General features: G+C 35.8%; 1 protein-coding gene across 2 annotated transcripts in view; it reads right to left on the bottom strand.

Moving 5' to 3' along the window:
- The window catches only part of NRG3 (neuregulin 3), a 33,016-nt gene that overhangs the window by 8,970 nt on the left and 784 nt on the right, over positions 1–23,262 (bottom strand). For both annotated transcript variants that reach the window (XM_021714728.1, XM_021714729.1), the window contains exon 2: positions 3,248–3,375. In XM_021714728.1, the coding sequence (XP_021570403.1) occupies positions 3,248–3,375 (128 nt within the window). The remainder of the gene's footprint in view (positions 1–3,247; positions 3,376–23,262) is intronic.

The raw sequence follows: 23,262 nt of genomic DNA, 5'->3' as shown, positions 1-23,262 counted from the left end.
ATTACTGTTATTACTACTTAATAAACACAAAATAAAACTTTGCAAATATGAAAGCCTGACATTTGAGTGCTAGAAACCACTTTCATGGTTTTGGCAAGGTGACTGATCAAGTTTTACATTTTTCAGGTCAACATTAACTCCTGAATTTATGCAAATTCTGGCAACATTATTGTATCTTGATTCTTTTTCATTATATTTCTTGTATAGTGTGTCTCAAAATGCCTAACAACAAGGGAAGTCTAGTTAGAGGACTAAACCAACAAGTTTAAGGAGCTCTTTAATAGCTCATTTGTTTCCCTTCTTACTTCTGTCTACCATCCAATGGTAATGATGGAGTTTGCAGGGTATGAAGGCTTGTGTGCAAGTATCAGGTCTGCACATTACTAGATGCATTATGCTGGGGGAGGTACTTGTACCAAAGTCTTAGAGAAATGAATGGCACTTTAAATTGGGTCATTTGAAGATATTTACTATATACTAAGATGTGTTCAGTGTTTGAGAGAAAAAAATGTAGCAAGGGAGACTAACTGCACCGCAGGGTTAGTAACAACAAGAAACTGGTTATCCCTCTGACTGAAGGGACAAGGTAAGTGAGCAATACCAAAATGGAGACAGTGAGTTATAAGGAGTAGACCATTTGTCAGGCTCTATGGTCTCAGAAAAAGGAACATAGCTGAGGCAACCAGAAGAGATGGAGCAGGCAAAAGTGCTATATGACTTCACTCTCTTCCTGATCTTCCATCTTTTGCCTGTGCCTCACTGAACCAACAGAAATCAGAGGACAAGTGAAACTGCAGCCCTCCTCGTGCACAAGGCAAGGCAAGAAAAGGTAGAGGCTAGATGGTGGGGGCAGGGTGAGAGTGTCAAAAAGAAGATATTAGCATCATACTTAAGAATTTTCATAAGATTTCTATGGAAGTTAAAGAAAGTATGTAAAGTGTCAAGCATCAAGCATACAATAGGTGCTCAGCATAATTATTGTCTGTAGTTCTGGAAAGTCAAGTTTCCTCCCGATCACTGAAAACCCTGTCATTGTTAAAAACAAAAACAAAAAAACAAAAAAACAAAAAAGCCACATACGTGTTTTTGATAAGCGAGTTATGTTGCCAAAATATAATGTAAGAAGTATGACATGCCATAACCGATTTTTTTTAAATAGAATTTTTGTTTTCTTTTTGTGAGGGGCTAAACCTTAGAAAAAATGGCTTTGAATTAGTAGCTTTGTTTCATAAGTGAATCATATTTGCAGAGCACTAAAATAAATCAATTATTCATAGCTTGCTAAACTGTCACAACAACAAAGTCTATCAGTAGGAACTAGTGACCCATCTTAAAAAACAATTCTATGCCTATTGCTCAATCAGTTATTCAGGCCTTTTAACCCAGTGGCATTCAGGAAGTTATGGAGCAGTTTGCAGGATATATAAATCAGTGCCCAGGTTACCCATCATGAAAACATTTAAGTCGATTACATGTTTTACAAAACAAAAGCTATGATATACTACATTACAGTTTACAGTTTACATAAAGTTCTAAAAGCACTTTATAAGTCAACCCTGGATAGCATCAGGGCACAATGTATGCCAAAAATGTATGCAACGTCATGGAACCAAACAAAAAGGAGGGTCTCTTAAAGATGTCCTTATTTAATCTAGGAGTGACTCCTAGAATCCATAGTAAAAGCCAAGTTTAGGAGGGAGCATATAAACAGACAAGAACTGGGAGTAGTGGTATTGCAGCTCAAACACATTATAATCTGCAATTTAAAAAAAAAATCTCAACTTTCAAGCATATATGGCATAATATAGTTAATGTAACATTAGGCTAATGTTATTCTGAATTATTTTACTTGACTAGGAGGAATACTGTTTTAACATGTGTTATAATCAGTCAGAGAAAATACTGTTTGGGAGAGAATATCTATCTTTTAAAAGGCTAGCAATTTTAAACTGAATCAAGACAACTTCCATTAGGTCCAGTGAAATAAAATGCTCTTTTAACAGGGAAATATTGTGCAACAACTGATGCAAACCAAAACTTACAATAAATAGTTAAAGCAATTATCCAAGAGCCAAACATATTTTGATCTTGAGTTGAAAATATTTAAACCATTTTTTTTAATTGGCAAATCTTGCTATCTTACTCTCTACTCATGCAGAATGAGAATAAAAATCAGCATCCAGTGCTGAGAATTAGTGTGAAGAGTGACTAAAAATCTCAAAATAAATGTGACCAGGAACAATAAAGTCCTTTTCATGTGACTCATTAAGATGTGAGGGAGAAGGTAGTTTCTTTTTATCATGTATGCTTCTGGCATGACATTATGCAAAGCCCAGTATGTGAAAACAAAGGGTCAACATTTTTCTTTCATTGTTAGAAATCATTTTTTTTTTACCTTTTTCTTCTAAACATTTTAAATTTTTAATTGTCTTTCAAAGTTTAAAATACTGTGCTTCTCTCTAATAAAAGGAAGCTTAAATCTTTGAACAACTTCCGTGCAGATTGGAGATACATATTTGGACATACATAAGCATATTGTGTATTCTTACATAGGTTCCAAACTTTACTACTTGGTTTAGAACAAATATCTTTAATCTTTGGAGTTCCATATTCCTCATTGTGAAAACACAAAAGTGTGGACTAGAAGATGCTGAAGGACATATTCAGCTTCTGAGTGCTATGAAATGTATCAAATAAGTTTATTTTTCGCTTTCTCCCTAAAAGAACTAATTTCTAGGGTTAGCTTGCAAGAAAGTGCTACCCCACTGGTAAAAGAAGATCTTATAAATCCAAGGAGGAGGGAGGCTTTGTCCTTGTGGAAAGTTTTTGTTTTGTTTTGCTTTGTGAAAATAATGTTGGAAGACCTGGAACCTGTCACATCAGCTGCCTAGGGAAGAATTAGTCATTAACTTAGCGGACTAGAAAAGTCAAGCCAGGAAAAAATTCTGTTCTTAATAGTTTTACAGAATGCAGTTGTTTCTCTCACTGGTCTGTGCCTACAGCTTTGATGGGTGTTGTTAACAGTTCCAGCAGGTGATGCTATCTGCTGGATGCTATCTGCTGGGGAAGCTGGTATCTTTGGTTTACCTGATGTGATCTACTTGAGCATCTAGTCCATGGAAAACTGCAGGAGAAGCAAGAGCAGTTGTTCCTCCTGAGCCATGTTACCATCCCTTGGCACGTGCTACTCAGTGTATACATGGTGAACTCACTCATGCCCGCTCCCACCACGATGAGCTACCTGTACCTGTGGTGTTTGACAGATTGGCTTCCTCTGTCAGGAGAAGGGACCTCGGGGAATGACTGGGGGCCGACAAAACTGGACTCCATCATTTTCTCCAGTGCAGTCACAGGATGTCTTTCCGCCTTTGAATACTGTGGGAAATCACATGCACAGAGTTGAGCTGGAGGATAAATTATGAGAGGAGAGCCTATAACACTACAGTAGGTATTAGAAGTTAGTGGATGTTTTATTTGACATATATCTTATCCCTCTTCCCCAAGAAAAGTATTAGCAGCTGGATTACTAACAATAGGAGTTTAATAGATACTAACTGAATAAGCCTCATAACACTCTAAGAATTATAAAGGACATCGATTCAGAATATCTGCCCGCCACACTCTAGTGCTTCTACCTTTCAACCTGTTCCCAGGTAATTACTATGTCTGACAAGAGAAATTTGTGAGCATTTCACTCTTTATAGTTCCTAACCCTTGGTTTCACCTTTAACTATAATATCTCATAAGGCATAGCATCCTAAAGAAAGCTTAAAGAGATAGCATCTTAAGAAAACTTTACCCTAAAGGGACAATCACATGGAATCTCCAGAGCAGCAAGTTGTGAAGTTTAGCCCTCTCTGGATACTTGGCACTTGAACAGGGAGAAAGGGGTAGCAGATTTCTCTTCTAGAAACTCTAGATGAAGACTTCTTCAGAAATGACTTTTTTACAATGTTATTCACACTAAAAGATTTTTTGTAATCTGAATATTCAGTACCGACATATTATCAACCTGCAAATTTTAGATGTCATCCTAAATAACTGTAAAACCATAAAATTTGATAGTTTTTTTTCACTTCAAAAACAAATAAGCAATATTAGAGGCACTGACCAAAAAAAAGGAAGGGAATAAAATTAATCAACCTTTTTGAACCTTGAATTAATAAGATAGGATCGTAAAATCTCTCATTGGATTACTGAAAAAATTAATGAGGCAATACTTAATACACTTAAGTCAAGTAAAAGGAAGGTAGATGAAGATGACACTTTAAGATGTTTTCTAGCCTTTGAGGAATATTGTCTTTGAACTATAAGAAACTAGATACGTGCCAGGAATGGAGAATAAATTCCAAACCAAATGCCATCTCTAGTTAATAGATAGTGGTTGCTTGGAGTCTCATGTGTACGTGGATTCTAAGGATGACTTATGAAGGTAGAACTAGAAAAAGTATTATAATCACAAGAAAAATGAATCTAACAGGAAGAAGTCATTTTTATACAGTATTTATAAAAATGTGAGTTTTAAAATTAACACATGAGAGTAAAATCCAAAGAATTTCAGCATGACTGAAAGTTATAGATAAGAAGAAAGGAGTAGAAAAACAGAAACATAATCATTTTTTTAAAAATCCTGACTGTGCTTGTTGAGAATGAGGATAAAGTAAAATATGAATGTTAATTTAATTTTAGACACTGATAGACAATACATTACATATATTCATATATACTTAAGGGTGCAATAAAAATTAGGCAGCACTAGAATATAAGAATTATATAATACAGAAATCATGAAAGAGAAAAAATATTATTTATTCAGCAAAAATTAATTAAGGGGTTGAAACAAAAGAACATGGTGAATTGGAAATAATGCAGCAGGGATAAGTGTGAAACCACCAGTAATGACAATAACTGTGGATGGCTAGATTTAACTATTAAATGGTTCACACACTGATTTTAAAAATCTACTCATCTATTGTCTGAGAGAGATCATTTAGAAAGAACAAAGAAAAAGACCAAATAGAATGGGTGAAGATATACCCTGCAAAGTATAGAGAAACAGAAAAGCTTATAACAGGAATAAAATACAGTTATGTACAAAATATGTTTTTAAAAGTCAATGATGGATATATGTATCTAACAGTATAACTTCAAAAAAGCAAAGTAAAACTAAATCACTGCATGAAGAATTTGACAAATTTATAATTGTATTGAGTCTTTACATGTTATAGAAACGTGTGGAATCTCAAGTCTCAGAGAAAAACACAGGATTCAGGAAAGAAGGTGCTTGACCAACTATTACCAGAAAATAAAATGAATTTTGTTTTCTATTTTATATCATAAAAAGTCATGTCAATAAGGAGCTAAATGCAAACAAAAATGATAAACATTATTTATGAAAGTCTTTCTCAACAAGCCACAAAAATTACAAACAGAAGAAAGGAATAGAAAAACAGAAACATAATCATTTTTTAAAAAATCCTGACTGTGCTTGTTGAGAATGAGGATAAAGTAAAATATGATAAATATTACTTATGAAAGTCTTTCTCAACAAGCCACAAAAATTACAAACAATTAAAATTTTGATAATTTGACTATATCAAAATTAAAATTAAGTGTACTAAAAAAAGACTCCATAAACTAAAAAAAATCTGTATGGCAATAAGTATATTTGTTGGTAATAGTAAAGTCTAATTTTAGGTTAATCCGTATTGCTAGATTTTAATAAAGAGAAATAATACTGTTTGGATATCTGTCTCCAAATGTTGTGTTGAAATCTGATCCCCAGTGTTGAAGGTGGGGTCTAAATGGAGGTCTTTGATCATGGAGGCAGATCTCTTACAAATGGGTTAGTTCCCTACCCAAGGTAATGAGTGAGTTTTCACTATATTAGTTCACCAAGAACTGATTGTTTAAAGAGCCTGGCACTCCAAGCCAGTAGTGGTAGCTCATGCCTGTAATCTCAGCACTTTGGGAGGCAGAGGCGAGAGGATTGCCTGGGCTTACAGGTTCGAGATCAGCCTGGGCAATTTGACGAGACTTCGTCTCTACAATAAATCAAAAAATTAGCCGGATATGGTGGCACACACCTGTGGTTCTAGCTACTTGGAAGGCTGAGACGAAAGGATCACCTGAGCCCAGCAGGTCAAGGCTGTGGTCAAGAGCATGCCACTGCACTCCATTCTGGGTGACAGAGTGAGACTCCAACTCAAAAAAAAGTAAAAATAAAAACATATGAGCCTGGCACTCTTCTCTTCTAGCTCCTTCTCTCTTGCAATGTGATACCTGCTCCTCTTTCTCTTCTGTCATGAGTAGAAGTTTCCTGAGGCCCTCAACAAAGCAGATTGTGGTGCCATGCTTCTTGTATAGACTACAGAATCATAAATCAAATAAGTCTCTTTTTAAAATAAATTACCCAGCCTTGAATATTCCTTTATAGCAGCACAAATGAATTAAGACAAGAAGATATTAATGAACCATTTGGCTAATAAAAATACATTTAAAAAACTTTATGAGATTATACAGGGAGATTTATTTATAACCTTAAGGGAGAAAAACACTTCTTACTAGGACAAAACACCCAGAGACTATAAAATAAAAATATATTAAGTTTGATTTACTACCAATTTAAATATCCTAAGCAGCAAAATGGCTAATAATCAAACAAAATTCAAGGTGAAATATTCTCTATCTGTGTGTCCAAAGGTATTCTTAAGCTATAAAGACTGCACAAAAATCAACTGAAAAAAAATGAAAGGTTGAACAAGAATTTCACAGAAAAATAAAGACAGATATGCAATATACAAATGGGAGGTGTACAACTACACTCATTGTAAAGAGATGGTAATAAGAATAGAGAAAATAAGCTCGGTGTATGTGGGAGTGAGTCCCAGCCACTGGAGGAGGCTGAGGCAGGAGCATCACTTGAATCCAGGGGTATGAAATTATAGTGCATGGTACACTATGAAAACAGTGTGCTATGTAAACAGCCTCTGCACTCCAGCCTAGGCAACACTGAGAGAATTCATCTTTTAAAAAATTGAAAATAATTAAATTTCAAGATTATACAGGAAACAAAATATATGGGAAAAGTAGTATTGGTGTTAAATTGGGGAACAAATTGTCAATATGTTTCAAAATTTTAAATATAATTCTTGGCCATTCCTGACACAATAGACTCTTTTGTACAATAAACATTAATCATTTAAGAAAGCTTAAAGTTAGAGACTTTCTAAGAGGATTTATTAAAAACTGTTAATTTGTCTTCATGGAATGAAACATGATCCAACTTTATTGAGACCTGGATATTTTTCCTTATGACTTTGATTTAATAAAATATTTGATCTCAGAAAAAAAAATTAATATAAACACCCCTTGATTCAGAATGTTAATTCTAGTATTCCCATTATATAGCTACCAGAGTATATCAGTAGTACAATTTTTAATAAAACAGAAAACAAATACAAAAGAGGAAAAAATTGAAAACACTGGACATGTCCACAAATGAATACTATGCAGCCATCAAAAAGAATAAAGGTTAAGTACAAAAAGTATGCATATGAATCTATTTGTATAAACAATGAAAATGCAATAAATAGACATACATACAATGTGTATATGACTACATAAATACACATTTAGCTTTATGTTTATATATACATACACAGATTATGCATGTACATATACATATATTTTTTTGAGTCCATGTTCATGCATGTGTTTCTCTTGCAACTAATCACGATGAAATTTTTCAGAAAAATTAAAATAAACTTTAACTACTAATTAGGTGTTATGCTTAGAGAAAACTGTATCCATGAGTATGAGTTATGGAGACTAGGGAAAATATCAAGGTTATCGTTAAGTTCAAAAGCTCCAACTAAATGTTTTCTTTTTAAGTACTTCCAAAACAAGCCACACAGTGGCAGTAATGACCATGTCTTGAAGCAGGATCTGACATTCAAAATGGACTTGTAGAAGCAGGTCAGACCTTTTGCAAAATGAAATAAAATGACACTACAAAAAGAAGATGCAGAGATAATTTGGCAAAAGTTATTGTTCTCAACAACCCAGAATAACAAAGATCCAATAAAGGATGGAAATACCTTCATGTGTGCTTTGTTATTGATTAATGTTGTTTGTTTAATTAATCCATTGAAAAAGTAAAATGAATCAACATATTTATTGAAATGTAACCTATATCCTGAATTTCTATATCACTTTCAGGTTCTAAAACAGATGTATTATGGTTTGTTATCTTTGTTCTCCAATGTCTAATACATTGGTTTAGAAGATGGATTCAGAAGTCTAGAAAGCCCAGCTACAAAAATAAGTGAGATGCTCTGGGTACATTCATGGCAAATTGACAAAAGCAATTCTTTGCTCAGCAACTGTAGAGAGCTATCAGAAGGCAATGTTGGTCAATTGCTTCTGGGGCATCCAGATTTTCTAGAGAAACTGACAAATCATTTAAAGTCAGCAAGCCGGGCTCGGTGGCTCAGCCTGTAGTCCTGTGCCTTGGGAGGCTGAGGTGAGTAGATTGCCTGAGCCCACGGGTTCGAGACCCTGGGCAACTTGGAGAGACCTCATCTCTACAATAAATCAAAAAAATTAGCCGGGCGTGGTAGAATGCACTTGCAGTTCCAGCTACTTGGAAGGCTGAGGCGGAAGGATCGCTGGAGCCCAGAAGGTCGAGGCTGCGGTGGCCGGGAGCGGCCACTGCACTCCAGTCTGGGTGACAGAGTGAGACTCCAACTCAAAAAAAAATTAAAAAATTAAAAAATAAAGTCAGTAAACCCCTCCCTCCCTCTCCTTCCTTTCCTCCTTCCTTCCTTCCTCCCTCCCTCCCCCTTCCTCCCCTCCATCCTTCTTTCCTTTCTTCCTCCTCTCTCTCTTTTTTCTCAAGTCAAAAAGCTTAATTCAGCATTTGAGACATTAGTTCAAAGTCTCTTCTTTGAATCCTGTGAGATGGAAGAACTTTTGAAAAATCTTGAATAAAAGTCAGGAATAGAATCAATCTCTTACTTATTCTGCTTATTCATAGTGTTCATAATAGCTGTTTTCTAATCCTTTTCTTTCAAATGTTTAATTGATATTACATTGCACAACTGTTTTCATTTATACTAATTTGTTCCATTAAAACAAATTTGTTTCCAAATTGATTATTTTAGACCTTTTTCCTTTCTCTCACAGCATTTCATTTTAGTGACTGTATTTAACCTGAAGCTCAGGTTTAAGTTGCTGTATCCCCATCCAGGGTTGGTTGAGAGATGTGGAAGTGTTAAATAACTTGACAGTTCCTTCAACTGATATTCCACATGCTGGTTTTAGCTGTGATGAATAAAAATCTTAGAAGTCATTATTCCTGTTCTTACAATAAGGAAAAATAACTGAACAAACTAAAAATTGATGACTATTCTTGTAATCTTCAGCTAACTAAGGTTGCAGGGCAAACCACCACCCAGAAATCTGGAGAAACAGGTAAATACAGACACTCATAGTCAAGATCAGCTTATGTGTCACAAACTCTGCTGGAACCATAATTGGTAGGAATGCTTAAGTAGTAATTTTGACAAGTTGCTAGAATCTGTATGTCAGATTTTGTCGTTGTATCTTGATACAACAACAAAATTGTATCAAGTTTCTGCCAGTAAAAGGAGAAAAATAACCATTTTGAAAGGCACAACAATTGCCTGCTTTTCTGAAAAAGATTTTACCAGAGCCTTATCTCATTAGAGAGAAGAGTAGTTCCCAGACTCTAGCCCCCTGTAGCCTTCCTGTCTCACATAAGCAGGGGGGAGGGTGAAGAAACACTTATGAAGGCGACAGCTCAGAGGCACAGGCCCACTAAAGGAATGAAATCTAATCATAATATAATAGAAGAGTTCCCCTCTACCACTCTTTAAATCCACAGGGCTCTACTGTAATAAGAATGGATTACAAATGGAATGTTGCAAGAATCAGGCTCTACTAAGGAGTGCTTACTAAGGACTTCTTAGGGAAACTCAAGAACATCAAGGGAGAAAAGGAAGAAAAAAAGGAGGGGAGAAGAACCCAAATAGAAAACAAACAAAAACATTAAAAAATTTGAAAGTCTCTGTCTGGTATTTATCGATATAGCAAACTTTAAACAAAACCCAACTATTACCGAGATTAACATAAAACCTTACATTTCAGGCCTATTTGCCTCAATTCTTATTACCTTACATATTATGCCCACATTTTAACAAAAAATTTAAAAGTACACTAAAAGACAAGGAAAAACAATCTGAAGAGACAAAGTAAGCATCAGAATTTATAAATCACAAAGATGCTGGAGTAATCAGATAAGGAAATTAAAATGGTCATGAAAAATGTAATAAGGATTCTATTGGGGTTCAGAAAACAATATCCCAAAGCATAGCACTTTGATATGTTGAGTACTTTAAATTAAAGAAGCAGCCTCAGAACCAAGGTATCTCTCTGACCTTCTCCTGCACTCCTATTCCTTGCTTCTCTATCTTTCCAGAAGCATGCAGAGAGACTCTTATCTGAAGTTCTCTTATCCACCTAAAGACCAGATTCACTGAAGAGGAACATAGTTGCTTTCAATAGCCTTATGGAAATGTTTTTAACCCAGGAAGATTTAAGTCATTTTAAGTCATAACACAAAGAAGGAACTGAAAATCAAACACCATACCTAGAGTCCAGACAAACGTTGTCCAGATCATTGTCTATTATATTGAGTTCATGCAACTCTCCAAAAAATCATTTACTCCTCCTCCAAAATTGCTTATATCCTTTATTTGCCTCTTCCCTATGAATAAGGGGATAAAAAGCATCTAGACATCATTGGTTATTGGGCACTCATCTTCCTCTAGTGGCCTCATGCATGTAAATACATTTGTATGCTTCTTCTCCTGTTAACTCATCTATTGTCAGTTTATCCCTCAGACTCAAACTTGAACCTCAAGAGTCAAGACAGGGGTTTCTTTTGACCCTATATCTCTAAAGAAAAAAGTAGACAACATACAATAACAAAGAGATACTGTAAGCAAAGAGATGGAAACTCTATCAAAAGCAAATGTTGGGGGTAAAAAAAACCCACTATAACAGAAATGATGAATATACAGGATAGGTTCATCAATAGCCAAAAAAAAAAAAAAAAAAAAAAGAAAAAAGAAAAACATTATAAATATAAGAGAGTATTTAAGAACTATATATAGCCATACCACCCTGAACACACCAGAACTCTTCTTATTTTGAAAGCTTATCAGGGTTGAGCCTAGTTTGTATTTGATGAGAGAATATTCAAGAATTATGAGACAATTTCAAGAGGTATAACACATGCATAATTGAAATACAACAACATTTGTTTTTGATAGATAGGGAAGGGATCAGGAGAAAAGTTTGAAGTAATGATCACCAAGAAATTCAAAGTTAATGACAGATACTACACTACAGACCTAGGTATTAATATGGTAGATACTAATCAACTGTATTAATATTAATGAAAATTTTAAATATGATTGGTCTAAACGCATCAAGTATAAAACAGAGATTGTTGACTTAAATAAAAACAACTGTATATCGTCTGTAAGAAATTCACTTCAAATATAAAAAGACAGATAGGATAACAATAAAGTAGAAAAATATATACCATGCTAACACTGAATCAAAAGAAAGCTGAAGTAACTATATTAATTTTAGACAAAGTCAAAAAAAGGAAAACCATGAGTGAAAAAGAATAAGAAAAGTATCCTTTACTAATAATAAAGTCAATTCTCTAAGAAGCTAAATCAATAGCTAACATTTATGCAACTAATAACAGATCACTGATATTTAAAACAATAATTAAAATAACTACATGGAAAATTAGACAATTCCACTGTTACACTTACAAAGTTCAACAACCTCCCATCAATAATTCACAGATCCAGAAGGCAGAAAAATTAGTAAAGATATATTTGACTTGAATAGTATTTTCAATCAAGTTGATCTAACTGACCTTTGTAGAATACTCCAACCACAATAGCAGATTATAAATTCTTCACAAGTTCACATGGAATATTAACCAAGATAAGCCACATTCTTTGGCCATAAAACATACTTTATAAAATTTAAAAGAATAAGAATCTTACAAAGATCGTTTTCAGATCACATTAAAATTAAACTAGAAATCAATAGAAGAAACTTAGTTGGAAAATCCTCAAATACTTGGAGACTAAACAACATACTCATAGATAACAGAGGAGTCAAAGAAAAAGTTTCAACAGATATGTTAAATTTAACCTAATGAAAATGAAAATATTATTTATCAAAATTTGTATAAGGATTAAATGTGGTACATATACATGATGGAATACTACACAGTCATAAAAAAGAACAAAATACTCTACCACTACTACTCAAAATTGTCAGTCACCATAACAAAGAAAATATGACAAACTGTCACAGCTAAGGGTAATACAAGGAGGCATGGTAGCTAAATTTAATGCATATCTTGGATAAGATCGGAACAGAAGATGCAATTAGGAAAAAAATTCAAAAATCTAAATAACTGGTAGATTTTAGTTAATAATGAGTCAGTACAATTTATTAATTTTAACAAATACACAATGCTAATTTACAGTGTTAATAATAGGGGAAACTAAATACAAAAATTACTAGAGCTCTGTATTATCTTCTCAATTTTTCCATAAATTTAAAACTGTCCTAAAAATAAAATCTACTCTAAAAAGTAAATAATTTTTTTTTATTTGCCAACTGTATATCTAACAAAGTTCTAATGTCTAGGATCTGCAAGGAACTCAATTGCACCAAAAGGAAAAAAAACAAACAGCCCCATTCAAAAGTGGGCAAAGACATGAGTAGACATTTCTCAAAAGAAGATATATAGGCAGCCAACAGACACATGAAAAAGTGCTCATCCTCGCTAATCATCAGAGAAATGCAAATCAAACCACATTGAGATATCACCTAACTCCTGTAAGAATGGCCATCATTAATAAAACAAGTAACAACAGATGCTGGCAAGCAGGTGGAGAAAAAGGAAAGCTTCTACACTGCTCATGGGAAGGCAAACTAGTGCAACCTCTTTGGAAAAACTGTGGTAATTTCTGAAAGAACTAGAAATTGACCTTCCATATGACCCAGCAATTCCCCTATTGGGAATATATCCAGAGGAACTCAAGTCACTCTACCAAAAAGATATCTGCACATGCATGTTTGCTGCAGCTCTATTCGCAATAGCAAAAACATGGAACCAACCATGCTCCCCATCGAAGCTGGACTGGATTTAAAAAATAGAATATTATGCAATCATAAAGAAGGATAAACATATGGACTTCACAGCAACTTGGATGAATTTAGAGTTGATCATACTCAGTGTTCTATCACAGAAACTAAGAACAGAGGAGCAGAGTACCATACATTCTCACTCATAAGAAGACCTTGAACAATTATCATAAGAAAGGGATTGGCAGTAGTGGAAAACTGCCAGGGGAGGGGCTGTTGGGATGGGCAGTTGAGGTAAACCGCCAGGGAAGGGAGGAGCACACCTCATCAACAAGGGTACCTGCATAATCAACATTTGTATACCTAACACTGAATTGTACCCACATCTTTAAAATAAAGAAAATTAAATAAATAAAAAAAAATATTTTTTAAAGCAAAAGATCTACCCCTCCCCTCCAACACACATAAAACCTAAAGTATTTAAAGATTAAAGGAATAATTTAATATCCTTTTAGTTTCCTGAGTAGCTCAGATATAGACTCTTTAGGTGCATACCACATTCAGCATAGTCGTTAATCTGTACCAACCATTCCTAAAATTTAGCTTAACAGGCCAGGATCACAGCCTTGAACATTGTATGCTCTATGTTGAAAGTATTTATTTTTGCTTCATCCCAGAGAGATGCAATTCCACACAGTTTCACCCATCAAATCACATCTCCAGTGGTGTTTAAGTGCTCTGATTATATGCTGATCAGATGCCTATTCAGACTTCCCTATTAGAATTCTCTACAGTGTTACGAAGTCTGGCAGTTGATTCCATGTTCTTTCCTTGACATAGATCCTGTGTTTTTGTGTATACACAAAGGTTAAGATCTCATCCAGAGTAAGGTACAAAATGTCACTTTAGTTGTGAATAAGGATGTGCCACAGTCCATACACTGATGCCCTTAGCATGAGCCTTAGCAGTTTCCTTTATATACCCCCATAGGTCCTGGTCAACAGGGTTATTTATTGAAGAAGCACTCCTTCCAATTGGTCTCCCCAAAAACCTTACCACATACAAGTACTCCTGGTGGTGGAGGTCATCCACTGCAGATTGCCCATCACCAGCCTTGCTCTTAACAACTTATTTGTTGTGCAGTGAAATCAATAGACCAGTGAAGGAAGCAGGTTTGTGTTGGCAATAGGGAAATGGCTTTGTTGTCTGTGCATGCCACATGCACACAGCAGGAGTCAGGAGGTTAAATGAAAGTGGGATCTGTTTTGAAAAGCAATGTTGACAGAGCTGATAATCACCTGGTCTGGAACCCCAGGCAATAAAGGCAGGAGAGGGATATTTTAAAATAGTTTTAAATGTCTGTCTCTTTTGTGTTGCTCCCAGCTCATCTATGCCGTGTCAAAAACTTCTTTATTGCCAGTCTGATGTATGAGTCCAGAGGATGAAGAAACTGATGCTTAGGACATATTTTTAAGAGTGATTTCATCTAAATTTCTGATGCAAGTAATTAAAAACAAATTGACTATTGTTGTTATTTTGAGAATTTTTGCCAGTACATCAGAGCAGGAAAAACTGTAACAATTATAATCAGTCTTTACACATATTCTCTAAAACAAAATAATATAACTAGAGACCCTCTCCAGACACCAGGCACAGTAAGCGCCCCTTCCCAATTTCCTCCCCAACAAGGCACTAGCTTCAACACTCTTCAAGGGAGACTCAGCTTGTGCTATTACATCTTTTTAGAGAGCTCTTTGCTGTTCCTGTTATCATATAAATTTCCCAGTCTGCCTGCTATAAGCTCTGGTAGCACCATTCACTATTGGCCTTGGCACAGATCAGATTCCACATTCATGAGATTTTTGATTGATATCTATTACCTACATTAATCAGTAAACTTCTTGAAAGCAAGGACATTCTCAGTTTTGGTCATCATCATTTTGCTAGTTCTTAATAGATACAGTCTGCATTTACTAGCCATTTTATCTATACTTAAATAGATAGATAAACGTATTAATCTATGTAGAGTTAAAAAGTTAAAACTTAATATTTAAAACAAGAAATCAGATTTTAAAGTAGAACTATTCAAAATTAAGTTTACTAATGCTACAAATAAATTACCTCTTCTAACATTTTTTGGTAACCAACTTAGGAACTGCCTCTTCTTTTGCCATCATTAATAAAATAAAAAAACAACAGATGCTGGTGAGGATGCAGAGAAAAGGGAACATTTCTACACTGTTGGTGGGAATGTAAATTAGTTCAGCCTTTACAGAAAACAGCATGGAGATTCCTAAAAGAGCTAGAAATTGACCTTTCACATGACCCAGCAACCTCTCTTCTGAGAATATACCCAGAGGAACTTAAATCACTCTACAAAAAAGATACCTGCACAAGCATGTTTGTTGTAGCTCTATTCACAATAGCAAAGACACGAAACCAACCATGCTGCCCAGTAAAACGATTGGATAAAAAAATGTATGGTACATGTACATGACAGAATATTATGCAGCCATAAAGAAGAACAAAATTATAGATTTCACAGCAACTTGGATGGATTTAGAATCTATCATGCTCAGTGATTTATCACAGAAACAAAACACTGATTACCACATGTTCTCACTCACAAGTGAACCCTGAACATTTACCATAATACTATAAGAAAGGGATTGGCAGTAGCCATAAACTGCCTGAGGATGGGGAGCACATAACATGAATAAAGGTACCTGATTTCAAACGAGGTCAAGTAGGGACAAAAGGGAGGCCCAAACTTTACCTGTACAATGACCACTTGTATATCTAATCCTGAATTGTACACCACATCTTTAAAATTAAAAAAAAGAAAACCTACTTGTAACTGCTGCTGATAGGAAAGTATATTCAGGGCAGCTTGAATCTATGCTCCTGGGTTGCAGGCCTCAAACTTGACCTGAATAAACACTCTACTTATATTGTGTGATTCTGTTGTTTTTTATTTTTTATTTTTCTTTTTAAGTCAATAACGTAATTCAAATGTCTCCTCCAGTAGGCAGCCTTCAGATTCCCCTAGTCAAATCAAGAAGTAGTTTTCCATTCTCTGATAATAATTTGACCTAATGTATCTACATTATGAAATAGTATATATTATATATTTGTTCTCTACCACTAGCCTGTGAGTGTACTGAGATCAGAAACAATCTCCTCTGTTTATATTTTAGACTCTATGCAGTGCTCAACATAGAAAGTGTTTGATGAGCATTACTAAATGTATATCCCTCCACTAATTTCTAAGGCAGTGTTAGTCATTAAGTTAGTATGCAAGCATTATCTTTTAGTTCTTTCTCATTTAATGCTACCTCTCATAAACCTAGCTTTCTTCAGATTAGTTATGGAAAAAAAGGTGGGAAGGGGTTGCAATTTTCTTCTCTTATTTTTCTATTCTGTATTTTTTTATTCATTTTGAAAGATGAATGGATTGCAAACTAAAAATAAAATTCTAAGACTCTCAACTGATTGAATGGACAATCTCTTGGCCAAGGGAACCTCAGAATAACCTTAAAAATAGAGTTCTCAACCATAACTGGATAGAAGGTTGGTCACGCCTCTTTAAACCTCTGCCTTCCTAACCTCTACTTAGTTTTTCTTCCCTAAAGGCTAAACAGAAACTAGCCCTTTCAAAAGCTTTCACCTACTGATAGCAACCAATCTCCTGATGCTGTACCCCTTTGTTTGCCTGACAAGAGACCACTGACCACAGAGTTTGTTTTGACTACATTAAGGACAAAGTGCAGTAAGGGTTTTTCTGTCCTATGTTTCATCTTCTGATGTCAGAGGGCTGAAAATCCCACTTCGGATCATGCTAATGCCACCATTTTTGAGCATGGGGCCCATGAAGCTCAATTGCACATGCACACTTTCTCCTCGCAAATATTTATGACTCTTCCTACAACTGATTAAATGCACATATTTGGCCACACCATTCAGAATAAATTCTTCCTTCTTCTCTTATTCTTCCCTGGTAAGTGTCTGTTTCTAGCTTCTGACTGGAGACATTGTTTCCCAGCCTGTCCGGTTGCAGGCTGCAATCCTTTGTGAGAAAGCTCTCCTTTCCAAATTTGTGAACTTTGTCATTCCTCAGTTGACAGAATCATCTCTCTTTTGATGACTTCTCTTTCTGTGCCCTGAACCAAGCTTAGACGATTCAATCCCTTTCCTTCCCAGTGGTTATAATTTCATCCCCAGCTCTTCTTCATTTTGGATGTAGTAAAGGAGGTCAGTTCATCTTGACTCACAAATGCTTTATTTGTAAAAGATGATAGGGACTAGATGCTTCTAAGGCACTGCCAAGATAATCCACTCTAGTCCTACAGCATCTAAGCCAAATGTTTCCAGAATATCATGTTGCTTCACTTGACTAAGTGCTTCACGTCTTGTTAAATGACTGTAAAGTGAAACCCTTTCCCATGAATGTTTAATGAACTTAAGGGAATGCTAGACATAGACAATTCATTTGTTAAACACCGCAATTTGCAAAGAATTTCAAGTAGTTACCTGGGCTTCAAGATACAACAAAGACAGATTTGCCTGCTATAGTAAGGAAGTAGGAAATTTTCCCTCCCGAGGATGAAAGTGTACTTGGATAACCAACCAGTCATCCTCCTTACAGCAGAAATCAATGCTTGCAGTGGGAAGCTTGGTGATAGAAATCTGGTGTTAAGAATTTCCTAATGGTACCATTTGCAACTGGACACCTAACTTGCTCACCCTCTTGACATTTGGGGAAGGATAATTTTCTGTTGTGGTAGATTATCACGCATTGTAGGATGTTTATTAGCACTCCCAACCTCTAGCCACTAGATATGGAAACAATTTTCTTTCAAGTTGTAATTGCTGAAGTGTTTTCAGACTTTGCCAGATATCAGAGGGGGTGACGGGGTCATTGCCCCTTGTTGAGAACCACTGAATTACATGGATGTGGGTTTGTCTTTCAGCTACTCACTAGCTGTCTGATAGAGGTAATTTCTCAAGCTCTGAGATCCATTTCTCCTTTTGCACATTGTGGATCTAAATTAAGTATTTGTTGTTAGGACTAAATGAGACAATACATTTATATTATTTAACATGATGTGATGTGTATGCCCAACACTTGTCATTTGCTATTACTATTATTAATTCATTTACCATTTTATTATTGTTATTGACATTGGTATTTCCTCATATCTCTTGTCAGAAGCAAAAAAATATAGACTTCCAAAAGCAAATATTTCTCAAATTTTCTTCAAATATGCAATTTAATATGCATCTAAAATTTCTTAGTCACATATCAGATTACTACTTTCCCTAAGATTACCTATGCTACCTGGTTTCCAACTGCATAGATGCCCTATACACTTCTCTTTATATATCTTAAGGATAGCATTGAGAAAAAGGAAATGTCCTTAAAATTTTTAATATCTTGTTAATGGATTAATACCTCTTATTAATCAGTATTTTTTCCTAAAATATACAGTATAGAAAATTGCAGTAAAATTGATATTTGCTTTCTATTTTAAAATTAAGAGTAAAGGGAATCAGCATATAATTTATCAAAGAGGAAATATCACTAGAAATATGCAGACAGGGATTATATTTCACTCTCAAATAAAACAATGCAATTTTTTTTTTTAAAAAAAATGCATTTCCCACTAGTTAGCAAAGGAAATGTTGATAAAGGTACATATCCCAAAACTATCAGTGACCCTCCTGCCTTCTAATGTTGAAATTGATAATATGTTTGGGAAAAGCAATTTGTTAGTACCAATCTAGTTGTGTTAAAGTAAACTGTTTAGGTAGTCCCCTGAGTCCAAACTGGCAATGTGTAGAAAGCTATAGCTACAAACATATGTATCTTCAATACACTTTACTCTTTTTTTTTCCAGGATCTTTAAATGTCTTTCTCTTATATACACTCTCTGCCTAAATTTCCAATTTTTCTTTAGTTGTTTAAATTGATAAAACCCTTGGAATGTGAAATCTTAGTTGATTACACCATTTTTTAGAGACAAAATGTCTTCTAGATGTTTTTGAGGAGTACCAGAATATACTACCCCCAAATATCTCTCTTTGGCATATGGATTATTTTGAGCTAAAAGCTACTGAGAATCTGCAAATGCAGGAAAAGCTCTACAAACAGGGCACAAATTTTCCTTTTGTAAAGGAAATCTCCATTTGTAGAAATATCTCCCTCTCCTGTACCAGGAGGAAGACACTTAACAACACTAATCAAGAGAGAAGCACTTAAATCTGCATAACCAAGCTTACTACACAACTCCTGTTTGTCATATTTTTTCCTACTCACCTTCCCATTACTTGCTTCCTCACCCAGCAACCCAACATTTTACTTTAGCCTGAGAAGGTATATGCCCCTAAATAATAACTAGATGCCCATTTAAGTTATTCATTATAGGTACTCCCACATGTCACACGTATAACGCACATATCAATGTTAATAACTCTTGTTTTTCTCCTGTTAATTGATCTTTTGTTATGAAGTCCTAGTTGAGAGCTTAGAAGGGTAGAAGGAAAAAATGTTTTCCTTCTCTATACTTCCCTTATGCAAAAATAGAATAAATTTAAAAAGACACTACCACTATATCCACTCTTGGGTCCTGGGAAATGATTCAGTATAAGTTACCTTTTACTGCCCTGTGCCAGTTTACAAAATGCTGGGGAAAGGCAGACTGGAGAAGGAGTAAGGAAGAGAGAAAATGGAAATAAAATCATGTGTATCTGAGGTCTTGCAAGAGTTGGGACTCCACAGCCCATAATTTAATTCTTGTAATTCCAATCCTAATAATTCCAATTAAATGGGGGTGGAGGAGCCTAAGTATAAAGAGTTTATTTTTAACTGATAATACTAAACAACGGGAAGGGACTTGATTGTCTACTAAGAGGGGGAGATGAGCAAATCATGGTCAGTTTTTGGACCATTATGCAATCATTGCAAATGAGTTTGTGGAGCTCATAATGCTGGGAGAAAATGTTATTGATCATGTTAGATGTAAAAGACAAACAAAATTGTGTGGGCTCTGGCCACATCACTACCTTGTAAAATGCATGGTGTCTAACAAAAACGTTTTTCTTGACCTAACTTTAGATAGGTTCCTCTGAGTCCTTGTTTTGACTAGGCCTCACTTTTAGCCTATAAAATTGCTGATTCTCAGCACAAATGAGTTCACCCACCTACTTTTCCACTTCCCATCAAATTATTTTAACAAATACTAACATAGTATCGACTCAAGGCTGCATTCCTGGGATGGTCCTAGCCCACCCTTAAAATGTCCACCTAAAAAGTTAAAAGAAAAAAAAAAAAGCCCAGATTGCCAAAAGATTTAAAGTTTGCTCTAGCCAACAACTGATAATAGGCCCCGACCTCTCTTTCTTAGAGCATTTACTAATAAAGGTCTTATAATTGTGAATATGTATTTCAAGGATTTCTTTCTCAAGGACTTGAAAGCCAGTTTTTGAAATGTAATCATCAGGAAGAATATGGTGCTCTGTCTCCCAGTCTCTGTGGGAGGATAGAATGCTAACTTCAGTAACTGACACCTAGCAGAAACTTCTCTAATCACGTTTACATTGACCAACTCTTTTTTTCTTTCTTTCTTTCTTTCTTTATTTTTTTTTTTTGAGTTGGAGTCTCCCTCTGTCACCCAGACTGGAGTGCAGTGGCCTCTCCCGGCCACCGCAGCCTGGACCTGCTGGGCTCCGGCGATCCTTCCGCCTCAGCCTTCCAAGTAGCTGGAACTACAGGCGCGCGCTACCACGCCGGCTAATTTTTTTTTATTTATTGTAGAGATGAGGTCTCGCCAAGTTGCCCAGGCGGGTCTCGAACCCACGGGCTCAGGCAATCCACTCACTTCAGCCTCCCAAGGCGCGGGATTACAGGCTGAGCCACCAAGCCCGGCTCTTTTTTTCTTTTTTATTTCAATAGCTTTAGCGGGTACAAAGCTTTTGGTCTGGGTTTTACATGCTCCCTCTTGATACCAGGGATTTTTCACTTGCCTGACTCCACTCAAGCCCTGCTTGCCTTCTTCCCTACTCCCTTATTCTTTCTTTAAAATGCCTAGTCAAGCCGGGCTTGGTGGTTTAGCCTGTAACCTGCACCTTGCGAGGCTGAGCTGAGTGAATTGCCTGAAGCTGAGGATTTGAGACCCACCTGGGCAACTTGGCGAGACCTTATCTCTACAATAAATCAAAAATTAGCCGGGCGTGGTAGCGCGCGCCTGTAATTCCAGCTACTCAGAAGGCTGAGGCGGAAGGATGGCTGGAGCCCAGCAGGTCGAGGCTGCGGTGCCCGGGAGCCGCCACTGCACTCCAGTCTGGGTGACGGAGTGAGACTCCAACTAAAAAATAAATAAATAAAATAAAATAAAATAAAATGCTTAGTCACTTTTGTACAAATCGAAGTTGAGTTTGGCTCTTCACTATTGTACTAGTATATTCCAGAGTAAAATGTGCCCATCCTCATCACTTTAGCTAGTGTCTGACTTTGTTTGACAGGTCCAGTTGCTAAGGAATTGAAGCCTGCCATCACTGTGGTTGTTTTCGGGTGGTGGGATTATGCTCAATAGAAATCATTAGCAAAACGACTCTCTCTGTTTTTGAAAAGAACAATCCCTGCACATTTCCATGAATAAAAGTTTAATAAAACTTGGCTGGAAAGCGATTCTGATTTATGAATTCTACATTAAACCATCTAAGTACATCTGTTATGCACATCATAATGGCGACTTTTGGGGTAATGATTTCTTAGAATTACAAATGATGTTTAAATTTCCAGTGATTTAAGCATTTGGAGGGGTGTGAATGTGTCCTTGGTGATTGCCTATTATACTCAAATACTAGGTTTTTACAGTGGTCTTTGTTATTTCGCTTTTGTGCCTCAGAATCTGAAAGTGCAATCTTGCGTGGGGTCAAAGAATTACTATTCTAAGAGGAATATTTCTGCATGTATTATACAGTGTTCTCTTATCTTTAATTAGTGTTTTGCAATATATCTCAGCAATGATTAAAACTTCCTTACAAAAAATGTAGGAGGCAAAGAGTTTTTACATTTACCTTAAAATTCTGGTGTTCAGCCGGGCTCGGTGGCTCAGCCTGTAATCCCGCGCCTTTGGGAGGCTGAGGTGAGTGGATTGCCTGAGCCCGCGGGTTCGAGACCCGCCTGGGCAGCGAGACCTCATCTCTACAATAAATCAAAAATCAGCCGGGCGTGGTGGCGCATGCCTGTATTCCGGCTACTTGGAAGGCTGAGGCGGAAGGATCGCCGGAGCCCAGCAGGTCGAGGCTGCGGTGGCCGGAAGCGGCCACTGCACTCCAGTCTGGGTGACAGAGTGAGACTTCCACTCAAAAAAAAAAAAAAAAAGAAATTTCAAAATTGTATCTTTATAAAATCCAATAAGTAGCTATTAATCATTGAATCAAAAGGATTCATTAGTGACATTTTAATTAGGAATTATTACAATGTAGAGAAAAATGATAGTGACAACATAGTATATTTGTGTATACCCAAAAGACATATCAAATCTCATTATGTTATGTCTACTAAAAATATTTTGAGTAAAAAAAAATTACAAAACAACATTAAGGAGTCTCTATGCTCTAACAACATTTCCCTTCTTTCAGCACCAGCAGTAACTGCAGGCAGGACTATGTTCTATTTGCAAGGGTCATAGTTTTTCTTTCTTAAGTCCATTTCTACATAATAAAAATGTTTTAAAAATGTGTTATACACCTGTGTTGGTAAAAACATGGATACAATCTAGGCTGGATTTATTGTTATATATTCAATATTATTATAGTCCTTTTTTCTTCTGGTTTTAAAATAAGTTAAAATTAAAACATTTTCCAGTATCTCCTATAAATATTGGGAGTCATCAGCACTGGGTTTCTTGTACCTAGTGGGTCAGTCAGTGGGAGTTTGCCTTTAGCATTCCTATGCTTTTGCTTATGTATTTGTATACAAAGACTAATTCTTTGTTTGTTTGTTTTTTGTTTTGGAGTTGGAGTCTCACTCTGTTGCCCAGGCTGGAG

This window comes from Carlito syrichta, unplaced genomic scaffold (assembly GCF_000164805.1).
Source record: "Carlito syrichta isolate Samal-C Ts95f unplaced genomic scaffold, Tarsius_syrichta-2.0.1 Scaffold305732, whole genome shotgun sequence".
NCBI lineage: Eukaryota > Metazoa > Chordata > Mammalia > Primates > Tarsiidae > Carlito > Carlito syrichta.
The sequence above is the reverse complement of the archived record's forward strand: the minus strand, read 5'-3'. Positions and strand labels throughout refer to the sequence as shown.